The sequence below is a fragment of the Heteronotia binoei genome, chromosome 4, assembly GCF_032191835.1.
Source record: "Heteronotia binoei isolate CCM8104 ecotype False Entrance Well chromosome 4, APGP_CSIRO_Hbin_v1, whole genome shotgun sequence".
Lineage (NCBI taxonomy): Eukaryota > Metazoa > Chordata > Lepidosauria > Squamata > Gekkonidae > Heteronotia > Heteronotia binoei.
The window spans coordinates 170,412,458-170,438,006 of NC_083226.1; the positions used below are offsets into that span (position 1 = coordinate 170,412,458).

At 49.1% G+C, this 25,549-nt stretch overlaps 1 protein-coding gene across 1 annotated transcript in view; it reads left to right on the plus strand.

Moving 5' to 3' along the window:
• The window catches only part of LOXHD1 (lipoxygenase homology PLAT domains 1), a 320,016-nt gene that overhangs the window by 233,899 nt on the left and 60,568 nt on the right, over nt 1-25,549 (plus strand). The window contains exons 29-33 of the mRNA XM_060236607.1: nt 2,526-2,680; nt 4,264-4,473; nt 10,626-10,740; nt 12,868-13,076; nt 23,343-23,528. Coding sequence (XP_060092590.1) covers nt 2,526-2,680; nt 4,264-4,473; nt 10,626-10,740; nt 12,868-13,076; nt 23,343-23,528 — 875 coding nt within the window. The remainder of the gene's footprint in view (nt 1-2,525; nt 2,681-4,263; nt 4,474-10,625; nt 10,741-12,867; nt 13,077-23,342; nt 23,529-25,549) is intronic.

Here is a 25,549-nt window from a genome sequence, read left to right on the forward strand (position 1 = left end):
CCACTTGGTGAATGTCTTATACACCTCAGACTTATGCACCATGGTGAAAACCCACGCGTACCTCGTGTGGTCGTCGGTGGCCACCAAGCAGTATCTCCTCCCCGACAGACTCTTTGGCAATGGGCCAATAACGTCTAAATGGACTAGTTCCAGGGCTTGTGTGCTTTCCCTTGAGCTTTCTTTAGCAACAGCACACGCCTTGCTTTTGGTCTTCTTGCAGACCTGGCAATCCAAGTAACATTTGCAAGGATTTACTTTCAAACTAGGCACAAGCTCCAGGGTTTTCTTTAACGCCCTAAATCCGCAGTGCCCAAGTCTCCTATGGAGCAAATGTATACAATTATTGTGCACAGGCTCATTCGACACCTGAGCCACCTGGGCACAATCACTCTGGACCACATACAGTTTACCTTCCCTCTTTCCTGTCACAAGCAACTTTCCCCCACCTCCCAGGATTTTGCAGCAGGTTTTCTCAAATCTCACCTGGTATCCCTGGTCAAACAGTGTGCTAACACTCAACAGGTTAGACTGCAGTGAGGGTACATACAACACATTTTGCAACATACATTTCAGTGCAGGAAATTCCACATTGCCTGAGCAAACAGAATTGGCAGTGGTCCCATCAGCCAATCTCACATACTTATGCTCAGGACTGTCAATGTTTTTCAACAACTCCTTCTCGCAGCAGAGATGGCTCGTTGCCCCGGAGTCTAAAATCCAAGCAGACCCTGTGCTCTCTACTGCAGACGTGACCAGCCGGGTTGCTTCCTCACACGGGCTGGCGGTCCTCCGCTCTCGCCGCACACGCCCCCGCCTCTTCTCCCTCTCAGGGCAAGCTCGGAGCAGGTGCTGCGACGACCCGCATCCATAGCAGCGACGGACTGCAAACGCAGTCGGCTCCACTTCCTCCACCTTCGGACGCCTGCCAGCAGCAAAAGCTGGCTCATTCTTGGCTGTCTTCCCGGACACACCGATAACGGCACGCTGCCCGGCCGACACCCCCGGACAGCTCACGGCCGCAATTCTCTCTTGGAAGTCAAGCAGGTGGGCACAGACGTATTCCATGGTCAGGGTCGCTACGTCCACCGTCTCCAGAGAAGTTATCAGGGGAGTGTACTCAGGTGGCAACGACGACAGCAAAATGTACACTCTGTCGTCTGGAGCTACAGTCTTGCCTCTTGCCTCCAGCTCAACGAAACAGTCCGTTAGCCGTTTGATGTGATCTTTCACACACCCTCCAGCCGGCATAACGGTGCGGAACATCCTCCTTGTCAAGGCCATGAGGGAACCAGCAGTGGTGCTAACATGCACCGCACTCAACGCGTCCCAGGCAGCCTTGGGAGTGTCCTTCCCTCGCACATAAACCAGCTGGTCATCTCCTATAGATAGCACTATGTTGGCCAGTGCCTTATCCGATAACACAGTCTCGGCAGGAGATAAGTCAGCAGGGGGGTTACTCACGAACAGCCATTGCCCTTCACGCTTGAGGTAGTGTTGCATTCTCAGGCTCCACACCGCGTAGTTGGCTGAGGTGAGCTTCTCAACGGCTACTCCAAGCTGTTGCTGAGCCATCGTGCCGACTCCTCCTCACAGCTGGCTGCCGACGTCTCTCTGGCTCTCAAACAGAGAACGGTGGTGCTTCTGTGTCCTTCACCGGCGTTCCTCGCCTCCGGCTCTTTCCAAACTCACAGTCAGCTCAACTCGCAACTCTCTCCTCCGCGCAGCGGAACCGCCCTGGGCCCATAGCCCTGTCGGAGCGGGAGTAGCAGAGTGAGGGAGATGACTTGCCCGACACAGGGCTTCAGGAAAGAAAATCAGGCTTACACGTGCAACTAGTGCCAAAAGGTGTATTAACATATATACACAACAAGTGCTCTCTTGTGCAGTCTATACAATATCACCTCCACGGACAAAGTGCTTCGCCTAACCACCATCTCACAGGGAGAGACCTGTGTGATGCACACACAGATCATATATAGTCCAAGCAGCCAATCCTGGCCGTGCTGACTCAGCAGATTGCATCACTTGGCTTCTGCCGGCTCAAGCCGGTCTGCTGATCAGGTCACTGTGACCTAGCCTGGCAGCTAGATCACCAGCTGTCATACTGTAGCTGTCAGACTGGGTTTATGTAGATTCTTGCTCCAACAGTGCCAGGGGGTATGGCGTAATATGCAAATGAGTTCCTGCTGGGCTTTTTCTACAAAAAAGCCCTGCGCGAAACAATGGTGATGTTAGGGGGAGTGGCTTAATATGCAAATAAAGTCCCTGCTGGGTTTTTTCCTACCAAAAAGCCCTGGCTGTGATCACACACTTTAAATAATGTACTTTCCAACTGGATTCTGCTAGCCCAGACAATAACATCCAATTGGAAAGTGCACTGAAGGTGGATTGAAAGTGCATTATTTTATGTGTCTGATCACAGCCCATGGATGCATAAATGGGTTTGGGATCAAATAAAGGTGCTTTTCTAGCCACTTTCACCTCTCCAAATGTATAATCCTGGTGTTTTTTTTTTTTTTTAATAGATTGCACATACAATATTACTGTTTGCACCGGAGACATTTTTGGTGCCGGAACAGATGCCAACGTGTTCTTGACCATCTACGGAGACCTGGGAGATACAGGGGAGAGAAAACTGAGCAAGTCTGAAACATACATGAACAAATTTGAAAGAGCACAGGTAGAGATGTTACCAGTGAAGAGCTTTTCTCCATTGGATGTGGGTTCTTAACGAGGTTGCCGCTGGATTGGGAAATTCCTAGACGTTAGGAAGCAAAGTTTGGGGAGGGACACAATAGAGACCACACAATTGGTGTGTGGTTAAGAGCAGCAGGCTGTAATCTGGAGTACTGGGTTTGATTCCCCACTCCTTCACATGCAGCCAGCTGCGATTTAGTTTGATCCTGCTGCATGGAGCTCTTGTTTCAGTTTCCAGTTTTGTAGGTTAGCTGAAGTTGTTGGGTGTTGGAGTTGTCTTCTCCTTGCAAATCAATGGCTGATGTTTTGAGCCAGCTTGTCTGTGCTGAACGAACTTGAGAATGGGTGACCAAGTGGGTATTTGAACCTGGGAACTCACAGCTAAATGGGGATAGTATTTTTATTTATTTATTCATTCATTCATTCATTCATTCATTCTATTTATATTCCGCCCTCCCTACCGAGGCGGGCTCAGGGCGGCTTACAACATAGAATTCAAAACAATATATAGTACACACTCTATAGCAGAGGTAGCCAAACTTGCTTAACATAAGAGCCACGGCGAATAAATGTCAGATGTTTGAGAGCCGCAAGGCATGAATATCAGGTGTCTGAGAGGAGGGAGGGAGGGAGGAAGGAAATAGATGGGGAGGGGAAGGAAGGGAGAGGTGGAATGAAAGCAACTTTAAATGCATTCTCCGAGCTGCTGGCTGTCTGGCTTTGCTTCGTGAAGTGACTTAAAGAGGCAAATGCCTTCTCCAAGTCAGCTGACAGGGTGGGGGGGGGCTTTGAGAGCCACACAGTATGTGTGAAAGAGCCACGTGTGGCTCCCGAGCCCCAGTTTGGCCACCCGGATATAGAGCATCACATCCCTGATGAGGCAGGGACCTTCTCTAATCCCCTCATTCCCCAGGTCGCACCCCAGAATCTCCAGGAATTCCCTACCCCAGAGTGGGCAACCAATAAAAAGAAAAGGCCAAGCTCAGCCTTCAGGGCAACCCAAGATACTTCATAGTAGGAACAGGGAATTCAGAGAGGAATTCCAAAAACGACAGGGTACTTAAGGCTGTTTTCATGGGACTACATGGCTGGTTGGCTTAGCAGTGGTACTACTGAAGCAAGATAGGGCTGCTAAGCCGCTGGTCCGGGTGGGGGTCCTCCCACACTGGAAGGTTCCCTAGCTGCTGGCCCACAGTGGGCCAGCAGTGTGAACCTTCCCTGACGTTGCCGGGGCAATGACATCACCTGCAAGTGCCCTCATCACGCTGGTGATGTTGTGTGCCAGCCGCTTTAGGTGTTTCTGGGATAACTCGATGGTTTTCCCGGACGCTCTAGCAATTTGGGAAGGAAAACTCTATGGTACAATAGGTACCATAGAGGTTTTCCCTCTCAAAATGCTAGAGTCGTTGGGAAAACCATCGAGTTTTCCCAGAAATGCCTAGAGTGGCTGGCACGCGACATCACGATGACATCACTCTCGGGTGACATCATCGCCCCCCAGAGGCTGGGGGGGGGGGAATTGGCAACCCTAAAGCAAGACCATCCATCTCTGTTCGATCTCTACAGGAAGACATATTCAGAATCCAGGCAGTGGACTTGGGGACAATCTACAAAATCCTGATCCGTCATGACAACAGCATGCCGCGACCCGATTGGTACCTGGACAAAGTAGAGATTGTGAATGAGAACACAGATGACTACTACCTGTTTATGTGTGAGCGCTGGCTGTCGATGAAGAAGGAAGATGGCAAGATTGAGCGGATCCTTTATGAAAAAGTAAGTCGGGGAGGTCTTTCGTGCTGCCACCGAAGGTTCACTGCATTGTTCAGAGGCTGGCTTGGGAATATAGTCAAGATTCAATTGCAAACAAATCACTATCCCTTGTTTCGGGGACAGTGGTGCAGGGTGTAGAGTAACAGATTAAGTAATTATTGTATTGCAGCGTGTGTCTTATAGCCAGGAGAACCCAGGATTGCCTGGCAGCCAGAAGCTCTAGCTCAGCGGTGTCAAACACGTGGCCTGTGGGCTGAATCAGGCCCCCAGAGGGCTCCAATCAGGCCCCCGAGCAACTGGCTGTCATCTGCTTCCTTCTCTATCTCTCTTGCTTCATTCTGCATAACAGCTTACTTTGCCAAGCTAGCTCAATTGCACAGGAGCTACAGAACAAAGCCTCTGTCTTCTTAATTGGCTGAGGCTCCTCCCTTGGGGTAAAAGGGGGGAGGGATAGCTTGTTTTGCCAGGCTCTCTCAATCACACAGCAGAGCTACTGAGCCAAGCCTCTCTTCTTTTGATTGGTTGAGGCTCCTCCCACTCCTGGTCCCCTGGGGGAGGGAGGGAAAGAGCCAGAGCTTCCTTTGCCCGGTTCCCTGGATCCCCCGGGAGAAAAACAAAGAAAGAACCTTTAAGACTGAGTGCTAATGTTTTCGGCATGTTTTTTTAAATCTTTAACTGTGTTTGTCTGTGCCCTTTATAAAATTTATATCACTGCTACCTAGTCTTAAATAAGTACACACACGGCTCAGCCTGACATTACCTGGCCCGACAAGGTCTATTCTTATGTAAGATTCAGCCCTCATAACAAATTATTTTGTGGCAAGCTAGGCTTTCAGGGGGATGCGAGAGCTCTGAAAGAACTGTGACTGACGCAAGGTCACCCAGCTGGCTTCAAGTTGAGGAGCAGGGAATCGAACCCGATTCTCCAAATTAGAGTTCACCGCTCTGAACCACTCCACCCAGGGCTTTTTTTGGCAGCAGGGACTGCTTTGCATATTAGGCTACACCCCCTTGGTGTAGCCAACCCTTTAAGAGCTTGCAGTAAGTTCTCCAGATGACAGAGATCAGTTCTCTTGGAGAAAATGGCTGCTTTGGAGGGTGGAATCTATTGCATTAAACTGTGCTGAGGTCGCTTCCCTCTCCAAACTTGACCCTCCCAAGGCACCATCCCTAAATCTCCAGGAATTTCCCAGCCTGGAGCTGGCAACCCTAATAGTAGCTTCTATGAGGGGGAGGGAAGAAAACCCCAGCTCATACATTCCACAGCCACTGAAAATGTAGCTAATTAACATTCAAGGGAGGTGGATTAATTAACAGGCTCAAAATTAATAGGTGGCGTCTGCCCTTTTACCCAGCAAGGACCTGTACCGTGGTTGACTGAAGCTGGGTTCTCTCTTCCAGGGCTTGTTCGACAGGGCAGGACGTTGTTTTAATTGCACGTTTGCGACTGAAGAACGATTACATATTAACACCGGGGCAAATGGAGCTTTCCCCGGGGACAAGTTTGACGGGCTGCCTCAAATGCACGGTGCAGCGGCCGAGAGCCCTAGTGGGACCAGACTTACTTTTTCGCCATTATTAATTCCTTTTAAGGAGGCAAAACTAATTAGGTTTAACAAAAAACAATTTCCGTGAATGTGCGATGGGATTTTCGCATTTAGGCACGCTGTTCCAGCAGCCTTCATTCCCCCCTCCCCCTGATAACTTTTATTACTATTTTCCCTCCTAATGACACTTTTTTCCCATTCTGCAAAGAGCTTCAAAATTCTTAATTTGTTGATCCTCCCCAAACCCCTATAAACGGGAGAGATAATGCCCTACATAACGACTGGTTCTAATGCAATGCAGGTACTTTTAAGTGACACAGAACTCGGCTTTGGGCAGAATGATCCCCACACATTTCGAAAGGGAAAAGGGGTGGGTGGGGGGAAACGCTGAATACTGACTTTTAGGTTCTATTTATACTTTTCAGAAAAAGAGGTGCCAGAGCTCATTAGCATAACTGATTTGCATATGCCACAATTTCCTGACGTCATCGGAAGGTATACTAAATTATATCAGCTCAGCATCTGCTTTAAAATGCTTCTGGAATTAGCATTTTCGTAATATGTTCCCTCTAAGCCACGGAGTCTCGTGAGCAAGAATTACTTTGTGAGCTACTGGCATTAAGAACATAAGAGAAGCCATGTTGGATCAGGCCAACGGCCCATCAAGTCCAACACTCTGTGTCACACAGTGGCAAAAAAATTTATATACACACATACACTGTGGCTAATAACCACTGATGGACCTGTGCTCCATATTTTTATCTAAACCCTTCTTGAAGGTGGCTATACTTGTGGCCGCCACCACCTCCTGTGGCAGTGAATTCCACATGTTAATCATCCTTTGGGTGAAGAAGTACTTCCTTTTATCCGTTTTAACCTGTCTGCTCAGCAATTTCATCGAATGCCCACGAGTTTTTGTATTGTGAGAAAGGGAGAAAAGTACTTCTTTCTCTACTTTCTCCATCCCATGCATTATCTTGTAAACCTCTATCATGTCACCCCGCAGTCGATGTTTCTCCACGCTAAAGAGTCCCAAGCGTTTCAACCTTTCTTCATTAATGTTGTGAGCGACGAGCATTAAAGTTGTGAGCTGCTGCATAAATTAGTTTGCTCTGGGGCTATTTTCCCTGAGCTAAGTCAGTAATGTGTGAGCCGGAGGCCAAAAATCTGTGAGCTAGCTCACACTAACTCAGCTTAGAGGGAACGCTGCCCATCATACTTTTTAACATTACTTTCTCCTATGTAGCCACAATGGCAGGATGACAATTTCCATCTGGAAAAAGTGCAGAAAAAGGCAACTAGAATGATTAAAGGTCTGGAACACTTTCCCTATGAAGAAAGGTTAAAATGCTTGGGGCTCTTGAGCTTGGAGAAACGTCGACTGCGGGGTGATATGATAGAAGTTTACAAGATTATGCATGGGATGGAGAAAGTAGAGAAAGAAATACTTTTCTCCCTTTCTCACAATACAAGAACTCGTGGGCATTCAATGAAATTGCTGAGCAGTCAGTTTAGAACAGATAAAAGGAAGTACTTCTTCTCCCAAAGGCTGATTGACATGTGGAATTCACTGCCATAGGAGGTGGTAGCGGCTGCAAGCGAAGCCAGCTTTAAGAGGGGATTGGATAAAAATATGGAGCAGAGGTCCATCAGTGGCTATTAGCCACAGTATATATATGTGTGTGTGTGTATACACACACACATATATTGGCCACTGTGTGACATAGAGTGTTGGACTGGATGGGCCATTGGCCTGATCCAACTGGCTTCTCTAATGTTCTTAGGTGACACAGAGTATTGGACTGGATGGGCCATTGGCCTGATCCAACATGGTTTCACTTACGTTCTTATGTGACAGAGAGTGTTGGACTGGATGGGCCATTGGCCTGATCCAGTGTGGCTTCTCTTATGTTCTTATGTGACACTTAGGTCGTTTTCGCACTCACCTCCAGCCGGCGCGACCCCCTCTTCACCGCGCAGGATCTGCGCGGATTTCGCACTAAATGCCGCAGAGCAGCCTTTTGCGCCGGAAACTCCCGTCGCAAAAGCCGCTCAAACGTAAATCGCCAAAAAGCAGTTTGGCGTTTGCACGGCTTTTGCGACGGGAGTTTCCGGCGCAAAAGGCTGCTCCGCGGCATTTAGTGCGAAATCCGCGCAGATCCTGCGCGGTGAAGACGGGGGTCGCGCCGGCTGGAGGTGAGTGCGAAAACGACCAGAGTGTTGAACTGGGTGGGCCTTTGGCCTGATCCAACATGGCTTCTCTTATGTTCTTATGTGACACAGAGTGTCGAACTGGATGGGCCATTGGCCTGATCCAACAGGGCTTCTCTTATGTTCTTATGTGACACAGAGTGTTGTACTGGATGGGCCACTGGCCTGATCCAACATGGCTTCTCTTATGTTCTTATGTGACACAGAGTGTTGGACTGGAGGGGCCTTTGGCCTAATCCAGCATGGCTTCTCTTATGTTCTTATGTGACACAGAGTGTTGAACTGGGTGGGCCTTTGGCCTGATCCAACATGGCTTCTCTTATGTTCTTATGTGACACCGAGTGTCGGACTGGATGGGCCATTGGCCTGATCCAACAGGGCTTCTCTTATGTTCTTCTGTGACATAGAGTGTCGAACTGGATGGGCCATTGGTCTGATTCAACAGGGCTTCTCTTATGTTCTTATGTGACACAGAGTGTTGTACTGGATGGGCCAGTGGCCTGATCCAACATGGCTTCTCTTATGTGACACAGAGTGTTGGACTGGATGGGCCAGTGGCCTGATCCAACATGGCTTCTCTTATGTGACACAGAGTGTTGGACTGGATGGGCCACTGGCCTGATCCAACAGGGCTTCTCTTATGTTCTTATGTGACACAGAATGTTGGACTGGATGGGCCACTGGCCTGATCCAACAGGGCTTCTCTTATGTTCTTATGTGACACAGAATGTTGGACTGGATGGGCCATAGGCCTGATCCAACAGGGCTTCTCTTATGTTCTTATGTGACACAGAATGTTGGACTGGATGGGCCATAGGCCTGATCCAACATGGCTTCTCTTATGTTCTTATGTGACACAGAGTGTTGGACTGGATGGGCCATTGGCCTGATCCAACAGGGCTTCTCTTATGTTCTTATGTGACACAGAGTGTTGGACTGGATGGGCCACTGGCCTGATCCAACATGGCTTCTCTTATGTGACACAGAGTGTTGGACTGGATGGGCCACTGGCCTGATCCAACATGGCTTCTCTTATGTGACACAGAGTGTTGGACTGGATGGGCCATAGGCCTGATCCAACATGGCTTCTTGTATGTTCTTATGTGACTCAGAGTGTTGAACTGGATGGGCCATTGGCCTGATCCCACATGGCTTCTCTTATGTTCTTATATGTTTTGGCTATTTCCCCTTATTTTGGGGGGGGGGGGGGGTGGGAAAAATATTAGAAAATTTGTCACATCTCAGATTTCAGCAGAATTCTCACAGCGGGTTTGAATCATGAAGCCCAGGGGCAAGTATTGGGGGCGGGGGGTTAAGAAAGGAAGAGCACAAAATATAGAGGTTCTGGAGTTCTGCCCAAAATGAGGCCTGCAGAACTCATTTGAAGATCTCTCTTAAGAAGCAGAAAAGCACAAATACACATAGTTTCCAGTATTAAACAGAAGGGGTGGAAGGCAGGGTTGCTAGGTCTGTGTTGGAAAATACCTGAAGACTTTGGGGGTGGAGCCGGGAGAGGGCGGGGTTTGGGGAGGGGAGGGGCCTCAGCATGGGACAATGCCCTAGAGTCCACCCTTCAAAGCGGCCATTTTCTCCAAGGAAACTGATCTCTGCCAGCTGAAGATCAGTTCTCAAAGTAGGAGATCTCCTGGTTTCACCTAGAGGGTTTTCAGAAAGTGGGGGGAAGAATGCCTGCTGGGCACTCCATTATTGCCTATGAAGACTAGTTCCCATAGGGTATAATGAAGAATTGATCCGTGAGTATCTGGGGCTCGGGGGGGGGGGCTGTTTTTTGAGGTAGAGGCACCACATTTGCAGCATAGCATCCGACGCCTCTCCCCAAAGTACCCTCCAAGTTTCAAAAGGATTGGAGCAGGGGGTCCAATTCTACGAGCCCCCAAAGAAGGTGCCCCTATTCTTCATGATTTCCAATGGAGGGAAGGTGTGCTGTCCCTTTAAATGTGATGGCCAGAACACCTTTTGGAGTTCAATTACGCTTGTCACCAGCTTGCTCCTGGCTCCACCCCCAAAATCTCCTGGCACAACCCCCAAAGTCTCCTGGCACCACCCCAAAGTCTCCTGGCTCCACCCCCAACGTCTCCTGGCTCCACCCCCAAAGTCCCCGGATATTTCTGGAATTGGACTTGGCAGCCCTATTGCCATCTCAACAGGTAGTACTTTCTGTCTTTGTTTTTCTCCCACCACAGAATACGGGAGCCAGGGAATGGGAGCTTGGCAGTCGTAGTCCCATTTCTAATACGTGTGCATGTCTTTAGGATAACGCATGCCGGTAATTGTGGTACTATTATTCCTTGAGGAGCAGAGAAAAACATTTCCAGGTTCACCGAGAAGGGCCCACTTGATTAATTTCCTGCGTGTGTTTTTATGCTCTCCCATTAGAACTACGATCGCAATCAGAAGAGCATCGATGACTCATCTCTAAGCAAGGATAACAATGCAAATGTGAAAGACAAGAAATCGGACGACGCAGAGTCCTCCCCTGTAGAAGGAGCACGTAAGGAAATACTAGGCCTGGGGGGCAGGTGGGTGGACACGGGACCAGGCCTCAGATTCAGCAGGAGCTCACAGCAGCACAGTTCCTGAACCTTTCTGAGGGTTCCCCCTCCTCCTCCCCACCTACCTTGTCCATTGAATAGGAGGTGCAGCTGCATAACAATCCCTGGATGAGGAGAGCGGGCAGCCAGCCAGCCACCAGGGACTTTGCCACGCCCCCAGCAGCCCTCGTTAACCCCTGGAGAAGCTCGCGACACCCTTTCTCCACTTCTTATGAAGAGAGCCAGTTTGGTGTAGTGGTTAAGTGCGTGGACTCTTATCTGGGAGAACCGGGTTTGATTCCCCACTCCTCCACTTGCACCTGCTGGAATGGCTTTGGGTCAGCCATAGCTATCGCAGGAGTTGTCCTTGAAAGGGCAGCTGCTGTGAGAGCCCTCTCAGCCCCACCCACCTCACGGAGAGGGGACTTGGCAACCCTATACCCAACCCTCCCACCACCACAGCCCCTATTTTAATGGTGTGCGACAGCTATTAGCTTTTTTTTTTTTTTAAAGGCTGGGGAGATTCTGTGGATTTAAGAAAGCCTCTGGACACCATGTGGTAGCAAAAATTAATAGTTGCTGCACACACCAAACTCTAGCCTCTTTGCATAGGCTCAGGGCTTTTTGTGTAACAGGAACTCCTTTGCCTATTAGGCCACACACCCCTGATGTAGCCAATCCTCCTGGAGCTTACAGTAGGCCCTGTGAGAAGAGCCCTGTTAGGAATCCTAGGCCCTGTAAGAAGAGCCTTGTAAGCTCTTGGAGGATTGGCTGCATCAGGGCCTAATATGCAAAGGAGCTTCTGCTGCAATAAAAGCCCTGCATAGCCTGATATCATTAACACCACATCGCTGCTTCTGAGGAGTTCAGGGTAACATCTAAACAAACAACCCACAGATGTAATAAACAGCAATATTTTTTTCTCCCTATTGAATATTGTCTTATCCTGTGCCAGTCAGGGTAGGCCTTCTTTACTATGTCATTCCGCCCTGTTGAGATTCAGCTACTAGTAGCTTTTCATCTGGACTTCCAGTTGCTATGTAACCTCTCACAAATGTCACTGGTCAACGTTCCCTGTCTGGAGACCTCCTTATGGAGAGAATATCCAAAGCATCTGTTGGAGGTGTTTTCCGGGTTGCATTATCAGCGTTGCCATGCATTCTAACGAGGATGTAGACGATGGATGGCCTCTGCTGTGGTTATAACCAAATAGAATTGATGTGTGTTCTTGCATCGTTCCCCTCTGTAGGATCTTTTTTTTTTTACCTACACAAGATCTCTTGGTTGCAGTCAGGGGTCGTTTTGTAGAAAAATAGGTGGTGGAGCTCTCATTAGCATAACTCATTAGCATATCGCCCCCCCCCCCCCCGCCGAAAGCAACCCGATTCCAAAAAAGAGAGCCCTGGGCAAGCGAGGCCTGCTTGGGCTGGCTAGAGATCCAGCCAGCCCAAGCAGGTCTCGCTCACCTGGGGCTCTCCTGGGCCGCACCCCCCCCCCAGTCAAAAGGGCAGCAAGACACCTGCCGCCCAAAATCACATAAGAAGTGGAGAAAGGGTGGCGCGGGCTTCTCCAGGGGTTAATGAGGGCTGCTGGGGGCGTGGCAAAGCCCCTGGTGGCTGGTTGGCTGCCTGCTCTCCTAATCCAGAGATTATTATGCAGCTGCACCTACTATTCCATGGAAAAGGTAGGTGAGCAGGAGGAGGGGGAACCGTGAGGAAGGCTCAGAAGCTGTGTTCCTGCTGAACCTGAGGCCTTTTGTCCCTTGCCTCAAACAACCTCTGGGTTTGTCATAAATTGGCTTCAACTTGGGGGGGGGGAGAAGATAGAGGAGATTGTAAGCCGCTCTGAGTCTCCGATTCAGAGAGAAGGGTGGGATATAAATCTGCAATTCTTCTTCTTCTTCTTGATAACACGTTCCACCAACAGGCAGGCTCGGGGCGGCTTACAACATTAGTCATAATAACAATCAAAGACTAACACATTAAATGATTTAAAACAGCTGGTGCTGATAGCATTTTGGTCTTCTCAGCGGCTCTGCTGTGGCTCCGCCCTGTCTCGCCTCGACCGACTGTTGCTTTTGTTCCCAGTGATTCCTTACCATGTCGTCATCACCACCGGAAGCGAGCTGGGCTCCGACACCGACAGCCGAGTTTACATCATCATCATGGGGTCCGGGAAGCTTCGGACTCACCGCCTCTGGCTGGATCTCTCAGATGATCGGACTGAATTTGCGGATGCCTCCGTGGAGAAGTTCTCTGTTATGGGGCTAGATGTGGAAGAAGTCAAGAAAGTGGAGGTAACTACATGGCTGAGGAGTTAGATTTTGGGAACAAGATCAAAAAGGCGACGGTCACACTCAGGGCTTTTTTTTTAGCAGGAACTCCTTTGCATATTAGGCCACACCCCTCTGATGTAGCCAATCCTCCAAGAGCTTAAAGGGCTCATAGTACAGGGCCTACTGTAAGCTCCAGGAGGATTGGCTACATCAGGGAGGTGTGGCCTAATATGCAAAGGAGCAGGGGTGGAATTCTAGCAGGAGCTCCTTTTCATATTAGGCCACACCCCTCTGATGTAGCCAATCCTCCAAGAGCTTAAAGGTCTCTTGTTACAGAGCCTACTGTAAGGTCTTGGAGGATTGGCTACATCAGAGGGGTGTGGCCTAATATACAAAGGAGTTCCTGCTACAACCTCCGCCCCCCGTTCACACTATCCGAAAAACAGGGCAGAGAAATTGCAGGTCTTTTTTTTCAACCACCTCCCATCATGTCAAGTTTACATTTTCATGCAGAGGGCAGCATGTGTTCATGCTAAAAACCCCCAGAACATTAAAATTATTCTCTTAGTTGATATTAGTTATTCTACTGGGAGAACCAGGTTTGATTCCCCACTCCTCCACTTGCAGCTGCTGGAATGGCCTTGGGTCAGCCATAGCTCTGGCAGAGGTTGTCCTTGAAAGGGCAGCTGCTGGGAGAGCCCTCTCAGCCCCACCCACCTCACAGGGTGTCTGTTGTGGAGGAGGGAGAGAAAGGAGATTGTGAGCCGCTCTGAGACTCTTGAGTGGAGGGCGGAATATAAATCCGATGTCTGCTGTTATTTCTGCTTTGCATGATTTTGTCCTGCATCTGCAAACTGTGTTGAGGGCTGTGGTACAGTGGTAGAACATCTGTTTGGCAAGGAGGAGGAGGGTGTTGGATTTACATCCTGCCTTCACTTCGCATCTCAGAGCAACTCACAATCTCCTTTACCTCCCCCCCCCCCACAACAGACACCCTGTGAGGTGGGTGGGGCTGGGAGGGCTCTCCCAGAAGCTGCCCTTTCAAGGACAACCTCTGCCAGTGCTATGGCTGACTCAAGGCCATTCCAGCAGCTGCAAGTGGAGGAGCGGGGAATCAAACCCAGTTCTCCCAGATAAGAGTCCGCACACTTAGCCACCACACCAAACTGTTGGAGGTTCAGTTCCTGGCATCTGCAGTTGAAAGGATCATCTCCAGACTACACAGATCAGTTCCTCCGGAGGAAATGGATGCTTTGGAGGGTGGACTCTAGGGCAGTGTGCCCCACTGATATCCCTGCCCTCTCCAGGCTCCATCCCTAAATCTCCAGGACCTTCCCAGCCTCAAGTTGACAACCACCCCTCATTGGTGGCCGGGGGATCCTGGTAACCAAGCGTTGCCAATCCCCAGGTGGGAGCAGGGGATCCCTCAGTTTGAAGGCCCTCCCCCGGCTTCAGGGTCATCAGAAAGTGGGGGAGGGGAAGGAAATGTCTGCTGGGCGCTCCATTATTCCCTATGGAGACCAATTCCTGTAGGGAACAATGGAGAATTGATCCGTGGGTATCTGGGGCTCGGGGGGGGGGCTGTTTATTGAGGTAGAGGCACCAAATTTTCAGCATCGCTTCCATTGCTTTCCCCCCAAAAAATCCTCCAGATTTCAGGAAGATTGGACCAGCGGGTCCAATTCTGGGAGCCCCCCAAAACGGTACCCCTATCCTTCATTATTTCCAACAGAGGGAAGGCATTGAAGAGGTGTGCGGCCCCTTTAAATGTGATGGCCAGAGCACAGCCTTGCTCCTGGCTCCGCCCCCAAAGTCCCCAGCTATTTCTTGAATTGGACTTGGCAACCCTTTGGTAACCCTCGAGAAAGAAGGGATATGTTAGCAGAGCTAGGGAAATAAAACCAGCCCTACACATGCATAGTTGTATTCTTTAAAGTTTACTGTAGCAATAAGACGACTGCAAGAAGGAATAAACTATAGAGCAGGGGTGGCCAAACTGTGGCTCTTGAAGCCCCCCTCCCTGCCCCATTGACCATCTTGGAGAAGGCATTTGTCTCTTCAAATCACTTCTCCAAGCCAAGCCAGCTGGCAGAATGCATTTATAGTGAAAGTTGCTTTCTTTCCACCTCCCTCCCCTCCCCCTTCCTTCCTTCCTTGTAGCTCTCAAACATCTAGGGTTGCCAATCCCCAGGTGGGGGCAGGGGATCCCCCGGTTTGGAGGCTCTCCCCCCGCTTCAGAAAGTGGGGGGAGGGGAGGGAAATGTCTGTTGGGAACTCTGTTATTCCCTAGGGAGATTTATTCCCATAGAAAATCATGGAGAATTGATCTGCGGTTATCTGGGGCTCTGGGGCAGCTGTTTTTGGGGGTAGAGGGACCAAATTTTCAGTTTAGCATCTAGTGCCTCTCCAAAAAATACCCACCAAGTTTCAAAACGATTGGACCACGGGGTCCAATTCTATGAGCCCCAAAAGAAGGTGCCCCTATCCTTCATTATTTCCTATGGAGGGAAGGCATTGAAAAGGTGTGCTGTCCCTTTAAATGTGATGGCCAGAACTCTCTTTGGAGTTCAATGATGCTCGTCACAGCCTTGATCTTGGCTTCACCCCCAAAGTCTCCTGGCTCCACCCCCAAAGTCCCCAGATATTTCTTGAATTGGACTTGGCAACCCTACAAACATCTGAAGTTCATGTCTTACGGCTCTCAAACATCTGACATTTTTCCTGTGTGGCTCTTACATTAAGCAAGTTTGACCGCCCCTGCTATAGAGCTTCCATTAACTAAGGAACCTTTACGATACAACGAAGACAGGAAGCTCAACAAAAAGGGAAACAAATGATGGATTCAATAAGCTCATGATAGTAGAAAACATAAATTACAGCTCCCCCTGGAGTTTGAGTGGACTAAACACACCCTGTATCATTACTTTCATTAATTCAATAGTTCACATCATGCTGTTCCCATTCCAGGAATAAAATGTACTGCAAACTGCAGGGGCTGGAGTCTAACTTTGGGTGTTCCTTCACATAAACTGTGTGCATACAGAAATCTGGCACGGAAGGGAGGAAAGTTTCTTCTCTTTGCTTTTGCTTTCTGTTCTTGGGGAGTTTTTAACACAAGTGCATTTTTTAAAGAACAACAACAAAAAAAAAATACTTGACAAAGCGTTGAACTCCGTCGGAGACTGGCTCTCATAAACGGCCTGCCATGAGAAGAGCTGTTTGTATAATTTCCTCGCTCGATGGGGAAATTGGGTTTTTGTTTTTGCAGCTTGCCAGACCTTGAGAGACCTCTCGTAGGAGAGAGCATCAATCGTGGCTCATAAGCAATGTGCATAGATCAGAGATGCCGGCAGAGCAAAGGAACCCTTACGTAACTGAAGGTTTGAGAGGCAGCGTTTACATCGACAGGGACGGTGGCTCAGTGGTAGAGCATCTGCTTGGGAAGCAGAAGGTCCCAGGTTCAATCCCCGGCATCTCCAAAAAAGGATCCAGGCAAATAGGTGTGAAAAACCTCAGCTTGAGACCCTGGAGAGCCGCTGCCAGGCTGAGAAGACAATACTGACTTTGATGGACCGAGGGTCTGATTCAGTATAAGGCAGCTTCATATGGTCATACGTTTGGGGAGGGATGGTGGCTCAGTGGTAGAGCATCTGCTTGGGAAGCAGAAGGTCCCAGGTTCAATCCCCGGCATCTCCAAAAAAGGATCCAGGCAAATAGGTGTGAAAAACCTCAGCTTGAGACCCTGGAGAGCCGCTGCCAGGCTGAGAAGACAATACTGACTTTGATGGACCAAAGGTCTGATTCAGTATAAGGCAGCTTCATATGTTCATATGCTCTGCTCCGCTTTCAAAAAACACTCAAGATGGCCTGTAGACAGCGTGGACGCTCTTGCACACCGTCTTATATCTCATTATCTGCTGCTTCGTTTTCCCCTCGCCCAAATGATGCTTCAAGAAGGAGAGGATTGTTTTGGCTTAGAACGAAACAGGTTGTCGCGTTCGCAGGGCGCAGGCCGGCGGGAGTCCAAAGCCAGCCCAAGGTCAAAGTCCAGGAGGTCAAACACCAAAGCAAAATCGCAAACCGGAATCCGAAGTCAATGTCCGAAAGCCAAAGGGTCAGGGTGCCAAGGAATTCGAGCAGGTCAGGCTCTGGGATCAGGAAGGAGTGTGGATCCAAGCCAGAGAATCAACTTGTTGCTTCCACGTCCTGGGTGGGAGTTATATGGGAGCCTTAATCAGCCTGCTCCCTGGGTGGCCGTGAGTCTGCTAGAACTCAGGGCTGAGAGATCTGAAGCATCAGCGTGCCTCATGCCTTTGCTCTGAAAGTGCCTTTCGGAGCCAGCTCCGCACTCTTGAGATGGGAGGGGGAGAGCTTGGAGGAGGTTGATTGTCCACAGCCAATGCAGGTGCCTGGAATGTGGGGAGAGCGATTGATGGGCCAGCTGCTGGTTGTTCACTGAGGAGCTGGTAGGCAACTCTTCCTAGTCTGTTAACCCTTCCAGCTCCCCCTCATCAGGGCTCCTGACACAGGTATTATTTAAATGCAATGTTACCCCCCCCTCCCCTTCCTCCAGTGATCAGAGGGCAGTGCAGATTGGTTTTCGCTACCTTCTGTTTATCCTCACAGCAGCTTAGTGTCGCCACCTTGTTAGGATTGCCAGGTCCAATTTGAGAAGTATCTGGAGACTTTGGGGGTGGAGCCAGGAGACTTTGGAAGGAGCCAGGAGCAAAGGTGTGAGAAGCATAATTGAACTCCAAAGAAAGTTCTGGCCATCACATTGAAAGGGACCGCACAGCTTTTAAAATGCCTTCCTTCCATAGGGAATAATGAAGGATAGAGGCACATAAGAACATAAGAGAAGCCATGTTGGATCAGGCCAATGGCTCATCCAGTCCAACACTCTGTGTCACATAAGAACATAAGAGAAGCCATGTTGGATCAGGCCAATGGCCCCTCCAGTCCAACACTCTGTGTCACATAAGAACATAAGAGAAGCCATGTTGGATCAGGCCAATGGCCCCTCCAGTCCAGCACTCTGTGTCACATAAGAACATAAGAGAAGCCATGTTGGATCAGGCCAATGGCCCATCCAGTCCAACACTCTGTGTCACATAAGAACATAAGAGAAGCCATGTTGGATCAGGCCAATGGCCCATACAGTCCAACACTCTGTGTCACATAAGAACATAAGAGAAGCCATGTTGGATCAGGCCAATGGCCCATCCAGTCCAACACTCTGTGTCACATAAGAACATAAGAGAAGCCATGTTGGATCAGGCCAATGGCCCATCCAGTCCAACACTCTGTGTCACATAAGAATATAAGAGAAGCCATGTTGGATCAGGCCAATGGCCCATCCAGTCCAGCACTCTGTGTCACATAAGAACATAAGAGAAGCCATGTTGGATCAGGCCAATGGCCCATCCAGTCCAACACTCTGTGTCACATAAGAACTTAAGAAAAGCCATGTTGGATCAGGCCAATGGCCCATCCAGTCCAACACTCTGTGTCACATAAGAACATAAGAGAAGCCATGTTGGATCAGGCCAGTGGCCCATCCTGTCCAACACTCTGTGTCACATAAGAACATAAGAGAAGCCATGTTGGATCAGGCAAATGGCCCATCCTGTCTAACACTCTGTGTCACATAAGAACATAAGAGAAGCCATGTTGGATCAGGCCAGTGGCCCATCCTGTCCAACACTCTGTGTCACATAAGAACATAAGAGAAGCCATGTTGGATCAGGCAAATGGCCCATCCTGTCCAACACTCTGTACATACAGTAGCCAAAAAACCCAGAAGTCGCCTTGTTTTGGGGTTCATGGAACTGAACCCCCCATTCCAATCTTCTTGAAACTTGGAAGGTATTTTGAGGAGAGGCACTGGATGCTGTGTTGAAAATTTGGTGCCTCTACCTCAAAGAACAACCCCCCTCCCAAGAGCCAAAATACCCACAGATCAATTATCCATTATACCCTAAGGGAATCAGTTTGCACAGGGGATAATGGAGTGCTGTCGGACATTTCCCTCCCTCACCATGCTTTCTGATGACCCTAAAGTGGGGGAGGGCTCCAAACCGGGGGATCCTCTGGCCCCACCTGGGGATTAGGCAAAGCAGGAAAAACACCGGGCACCAAATGTTGCAATATAAGTGCAAAGCACTCTTTTACTCAACCATTTTATCCCTGTAATTCTTAAATGTCCTTCCAAGCAAGCAAACAGTTCTTAGTGTCTCCCGGCTTCACCCCCAGGTATGAAAATCTGCTGTCGTCTTGTCTTTCCGTTGAGAGACGCAGCTAGACCGGCTGTTCCTCTTTGAAGAGTAATTCAACAGGTGTAGCAGCAGCGATGCGAGTCCTAGGTTCAAGTTTGTGTTTCCTTTACACTTCCTCTGGCCGCTATATTTACACTCCGGAACCCGTGCTTAGGCAGCTGGTCACAGTCATATCTTATCAGTATGCACGAACAGTTCTTCAACTCCGCACCGCAAGTTTTTTTATTTATTGCCCACCTGGGAATTGGCAGCCCTACGCTACCTTCTGTTTATCCTCACATTTGGGGGAGGAACAGTGGCTCAGTGGCAGAGCATCTCCTTGGTAAGCAGAAGGTCCCAGGTTCAGTCCCCGGCATCTCCAACTAAAAAGGGTCCAGGCAAATAGGCATGAAAATCCTCAGCTTGAGACCCTGGAGAACCACTGCCAGTCTGAGAAGACAATACTGACTTTGATGGACTGAGGGTCTGATTCAGTATAAGGCAGCTTCATATGTTCATATGCAATGCTGAATTTTCACATCAGCTTAGTGTTGCCCCCTAGTGGGGGCAGGGATCCCCCATGGAAAGGCACCATCATCTGGCTGGGAAGGGGAAACTTACCTCAAAAAAGATCTATTTGACATGCAGTGATGTGTTTTAAATGTGATGGCCAGAACTCCCTTTGGAGTTCAATTATTCTTGTCACACCCTTGCTCCTGGCTCCACCCCCAAAGTCTCCTGGCTCCACCCCCCAAATCCCCAGATATTTCTTGAACTGGACCTCGCAACCCTAGTGGGTGCTAAAAGAATCTTTCTGTGACAGGTTTAGCCTAGGACAGCGGTGGCTGAACTTGCTTAACGTAAGAACCGCGTAGAATAAATGTCAGATGTTTGAGAAGCCGGAAGGACATGAACGTCAGATTTTGAGAGCCCCACAAACAGGAAGGAAGGCGAATAGATGGGAAGAGAGAGGTGGAAAGAAAGCAATTTTAAACGCATTCTCCAAGTCAGCTGACAGGACAGTGGGGGCTTCGAGAGCCACGCGATATGTATGAAAGAGCCACATGTAGCTTTCGAGCCACGGTTTGGCCACCCCTGGCCTAGGGCCTCCCCCCCCCCCCCCCGAAAAAAAGGGGGAAGCATGAAGGAAATATACCTACAGCTCTCCAGTCTCCTCCTTTGATTTCTGTTACATTTCAAGAAATTGAGCCGTAGCGCAGATCACTGAATCCTCCCTAGCGGTTCGCTCTAATTTTCTGCAGCTGCACCGGCATTACCCGGGTAATAACATTCCTAATGGGAACCACGACTGAAACAGTTAGATAAAGTGATCAATTGTTTGGGGTGGGTGGGGATGGGAGAGATGCGAGCTGTCTATCATTTCAGGCGGAGCGGCTTATTGTTAAAAAAAAAAAAAACCATTAAACCACGAAGGCCGGACTAGGAAATCATTTCTTTGTTCGAAACGCAGGAGCGCATAGGGTTTTCCGTGCCTCCGCTAATGATGAACCACCTTTCCTTTGAACATGATGCTCAGCCGTCAGCCCCTTCCAGTGTTTCTGTGAACGGGGGCACCCATGGAACAGGTTCCGCATTTCTGGTGTCCTCCACTTTGAGGTGTCCGTGGTTCCGTTCTAACAGAATAAAATCGAATAATAACATCAGCTATATTTTTTGTTCTTCTGTAACCTATTTGTGGGAATGCACTACACCCTGGAATGTCTCTAAGAAGAAACCAATACTTCTTTAGAATTTTCTGAATAGAATATGACAGGGGTGGCCGACGGTAGCTCTCCAGATGTTTTTTTGCCTACAACTCCCATCAGCCCCAGCCAGCATGGCCAATGGCTGGGGCTGATGGGAGTTGTAGGCAAAAAAACATCTGGAGAGCTACCCTTGGCCACCCCTGGAATATGAAAGAGTGGAAAACTGCAATGCACAGGACAATTGTTCCTGCTGGGTAAACTCCCTCTCTCTGGACCTCAGGGAGTTCGTTCATCCCACAACGGGCTACAACACTTCTCTTAAAGACATGATCAACTGAATATCCCTGGGCCGAGGGAGGCCAAAACGAAGAACACAAGGGAATGGGCCTTCTCTATCGTAGCTCCACACCTGTGGAATCAACTTCCGGACGAAGTGCGGGCCCTGCGGAGTCTTGAGCAATTCCGCAGGGCCTGCAAGACTACTCTTTTTAAGATGGCCTGCGCTTGAATGCTGAGCAAATGATAGATTCGCTGCTGTTGTATTCCGCCATCAATTTATTAAAAACCTGTAATTTAGCACCATAACTGTTAATTTTAATTGGAATGTCAATTTAAATGATGGTTTTATAATGTAGTATTTATTGAATTATATGATTTTATTGTATTGTATTGCATAGAACTAATATGTTGTGAGCCGCCCAGAGCCTGCTTCGGCAGGGAGGGCGAGATATAAATAAAAGGTATTATTATTATTATTATTATTATTAAAATGCCCATATCCTAAGCTTTCTTCTCCTTGCAAGGGCTCTTCTTGTAGCAGGAACTCCTTTGCATCTTAGGCCACACATCCCTGATGTAGCCAATCCTCCGGGAGCTTACAGCAGGCCCTGTGAGAAGAGCCCTGTAAGGAATTCTAGCAGGACCTCCTTTGCCTATTAGGCCACACCCCCTGATGTAGCCAATCCTCCTGGAGCTTCCAGCAGGCCCTGTGAGAAGAGCCCTGTAAGGAATTCTAGCAGGACCTCCTTTGCCTATTAGGCCACACCCTCCTGATGTAGCCAATCCTCCTGGAGCTTACAGCAGGCCCTGTGAGAAGAGCCCTGTAAGGAATTCTAGCAGGACCTCCTTTGCCTATTAGGCCACACCCCCCTGATGTAGCCAATCCTCCTGGAGCTTACAGTAGGCCCTGTGAGAAGAGCCCTGTAAGGAATTCTAGCAGGACCTCCTTTGCCTATTAGGCCACACACCTCTGATGTAGCCAGTCCTCCTGGAGCTTACAGTAGGCCCTGTGAGAAGAGCCCTGTAAGGAATTCTAGCAGGACCTCCTTTGCCTATTAGGCCACACCCCCCTGATGTAGCCAGTCTTCCTGGAGCTTACAGCAGGCCCTGTGAGAAGAGCCCTGTAAGGAATTCTAGCAGGACCTCCTTTGCCTATTAGGCCACACCCCCCTGATGTAGCCAGTCTTCCTGGAGCTTACAGCAGGCCCTGTGAGAAGAGCCCTGTAAGGAATTCTAGCAGGACCTCCTTTGCCTATTAGGCCACACACCCCTGATGTAGCCAGTCTTCCTGGAGCTTACAGCAGGCCCTGTGAGAGGAGCCCTGTAAGGAATTCTAGCAGGACCTCCTTTGCCTATTAGGCCACACACCCCTGATGTAGCCAGTCCTCCTGGAGCTTACAGCAGGCCCTGTGAGAGGAGCCCTGTAAGGAATTCTAGCAGGACCTCCTTTGCCTATTAGGCCACACTTCCCTGATGTAGCCAATCCTCCTGGAGCTTACAGCAGGCCCTGTGAGAGGAGCCCTGTAAGGAATTCTAGCAGGACCTCCTTTGCGTATTAGGCCCCTGATGTAGCCAGTCCTGGAGCTTACAGTAGGCCCTGTGAGAAGAGCCCTATAAGGAATTCTAGCAGGACCTCCTTTGCGTATTAGGCCCCTGATGTAGCCAATCCTCCTGGAGCTTACAGCAGGCCCTGTGAGAAGAGCCCTGTAAGGAATTCTAGCAGGACCTCCTTTGCCTATTAGGCCACACACCCCTGATGTAGCCAGTCCTCCTGGAGCTTACAGTAGGCCCTGTGAGAAGAGCCCTGTAAGGAATTCTAGCAGGACCTCCTTTGCCTATTAGGCCACACCCCCCTGATGTAGCCAGTCCTCCTGGAGCTTACCATAGGCCCTGTACGAAGAGGCCTGAAAGCTCTTGAAGGATTGGCTGCATCAGGGAGGTGTGCTAAGGAGTTCCTGCTACAAAAAAAGCCCTGCGAAACTCTAACCACTAAAACACCCTGGCTCCCTTTGACTGACAGCAGCTTTTTTTGTGTCTGACTCCCACAGGTGGGCCATGATGGGGCAACGCCAGAAAGCTCCTGGCTCCTGGACGAGATGACAATCATTGTGCCCACTAAAGGTGTCATGTACACCTTCGTCTGTAAGTGTTGGCTGGCCAGAGACATGGGCGACGGGCTCACCTCTCGCGTCTACAACATCCTGGATGCCGATAGTGTCTTCATCGGCCTGAAGGTCGTTCAGTAAATCTTGTTGTCTTCTGAACTGTCTCCCGTAACGAACATGGCAGTTGAGGGTTCTTTCTCATAATTTGTTTTTTTTAATTAAATTGTTAGATACGCCGAGGTGGCAGAGATAAAAATGCAGCTAGATGAATGTATTAACTTAAAAACATAAACTTTGCTGACTAAGGAGGGGAGGATTTTACTGGGAGCTGAAAAGAGACAAAAAACTATACAGGAATAAACATCCTGATTATCCGCTCTAACCTACATCTTTTCTCTGAGACTTCTAAACTTTGAGTGAGAGGCAAGAACAAAGAATGATAAACTGAAACCTAGTGCCTGCTCTCCAGTCCAACCCCAAGATATTGATTACCCAATCGGAAAGGAAAGGAAAGGTCCCCTGTGCAAGCACCAGTCGTTTGCTTCTCTGGGATGACGTAGCTTTCGCAACATTTTCACGGCAGACTTTTTACGGGGTGGTTTGCCATTGCCTTCCCCAGTCATCTACTCTCCCCCCACCCCCCAGCAAGCTGGGGACTCCTTTGACCGACCTCGGAAGAATGGAAGACTGAGCCAACCTCGAGCCGGCTACCTGAAAACCCAGCTACCGCCGGGGATTGAACTCAGGTTGTGAGCAGAGTTTAGGACTGCAGTACTGCAGCTTTAACACTCTGCGCCACAGGGCTCAATTGGAGAACCCCAATACTAATTAATTATGCATTTTGTCAGGGCTTTTTTTTTTTTTGCAGGAACTCCTTTGCATATTAGGCCACACACCTCTGATGTAGCCAATCCTCCAAGAGCTTACAGGGCTCTTCTTACAGGGCCTACTGTAAGCTACAGGAGGATTGGCTCCATCAGGGGTGTGTGGCCTAATAGGCAAAGGAGGTCCTGCTACAAAAAAAGCCCTGATTATACATGTTGTCACCTACCTATGGCAGTGAATACGTGCAGGCTCTGCCATTGGGTCATTAAACTTAAACTAGCTAAGACAGCAGCATGCATAAACAAACAGTTAATTCTTTCACGGCTTCCGGCAAGGAACTTGCAAATCTCGACATAAATAGACTAGCTAACTGAAGTGTGGTTCTTCCATAATGCATTTCCCCGTGCTTGTGATGAGTGCCAAGTTCCCATGGAGAACACAGACCGATTCTGCACTCGTCTTATCCTGGTCTCACCATCCTCTTCTCTGTGTGGCTTCCGTCCGATTTTGCAATAGCTGCCCCGGGGGCTGCAATTTGCTCCACCTCTTTTGCGCAGCAGGCAAGATCCTCTAAAACCCGGTTTCTGCTTGCCGCACGAAAGAGGTGGAGGAACTTGCAACCTTGCGGCAGCTTGTGCAAAATCAGATGGAAGCCCCGCGGAGAAGAGGAGCGTGAGAACGGGACAAGGCTAGCAGGGAATCGATCACAGTCAAGAAATATCTTAAGCAGGATCCTACTGGGTTATTTCACACCATTTGTCATGTTAATACTCATGCTTTGCTTCGGTGCTGTGTTTTAGACTTCTGCTTGGTTCTGAAACCCAAATCCTATCACCGTGCTTATCAAATGACCTATCCTGTTGACTTGTATTGAGTCACTCTATGTAATGCGCCTGGAGTCTGAGCGAGAAAGGCAGGAAATACATTTATTTATTTATTTATTTATTTATTTCATTTATATCCTGCCCTCCCCCACCTCGGCAGGCTCAGGGCGGCTAACAACATTTTATAAAAACATACAGTAATAAATAGAGACTTAGATTTACAATATAAAACATTAAAACATTAAGCTTAATAACATTAAAACCAGTCTAATAAATGCAGTTATACAGCGGTTATGTAAATAAATAAATATGCAAGCTCTGGATTAGAGCTGTTCTGATTATTGCAGATCAGACCCTGGGATTCAGCGGCGGAGCCTGCTACGGTATGGGGGGGCGGGCTTGGTGGGGCCTTCTTCAGGCAGAGAGGATAAGAACATAAGAGAAGCCACGTTGGATCAGGTAAATGGCCCATCTAGTCCAACACGCTGTGTCACATAAGAA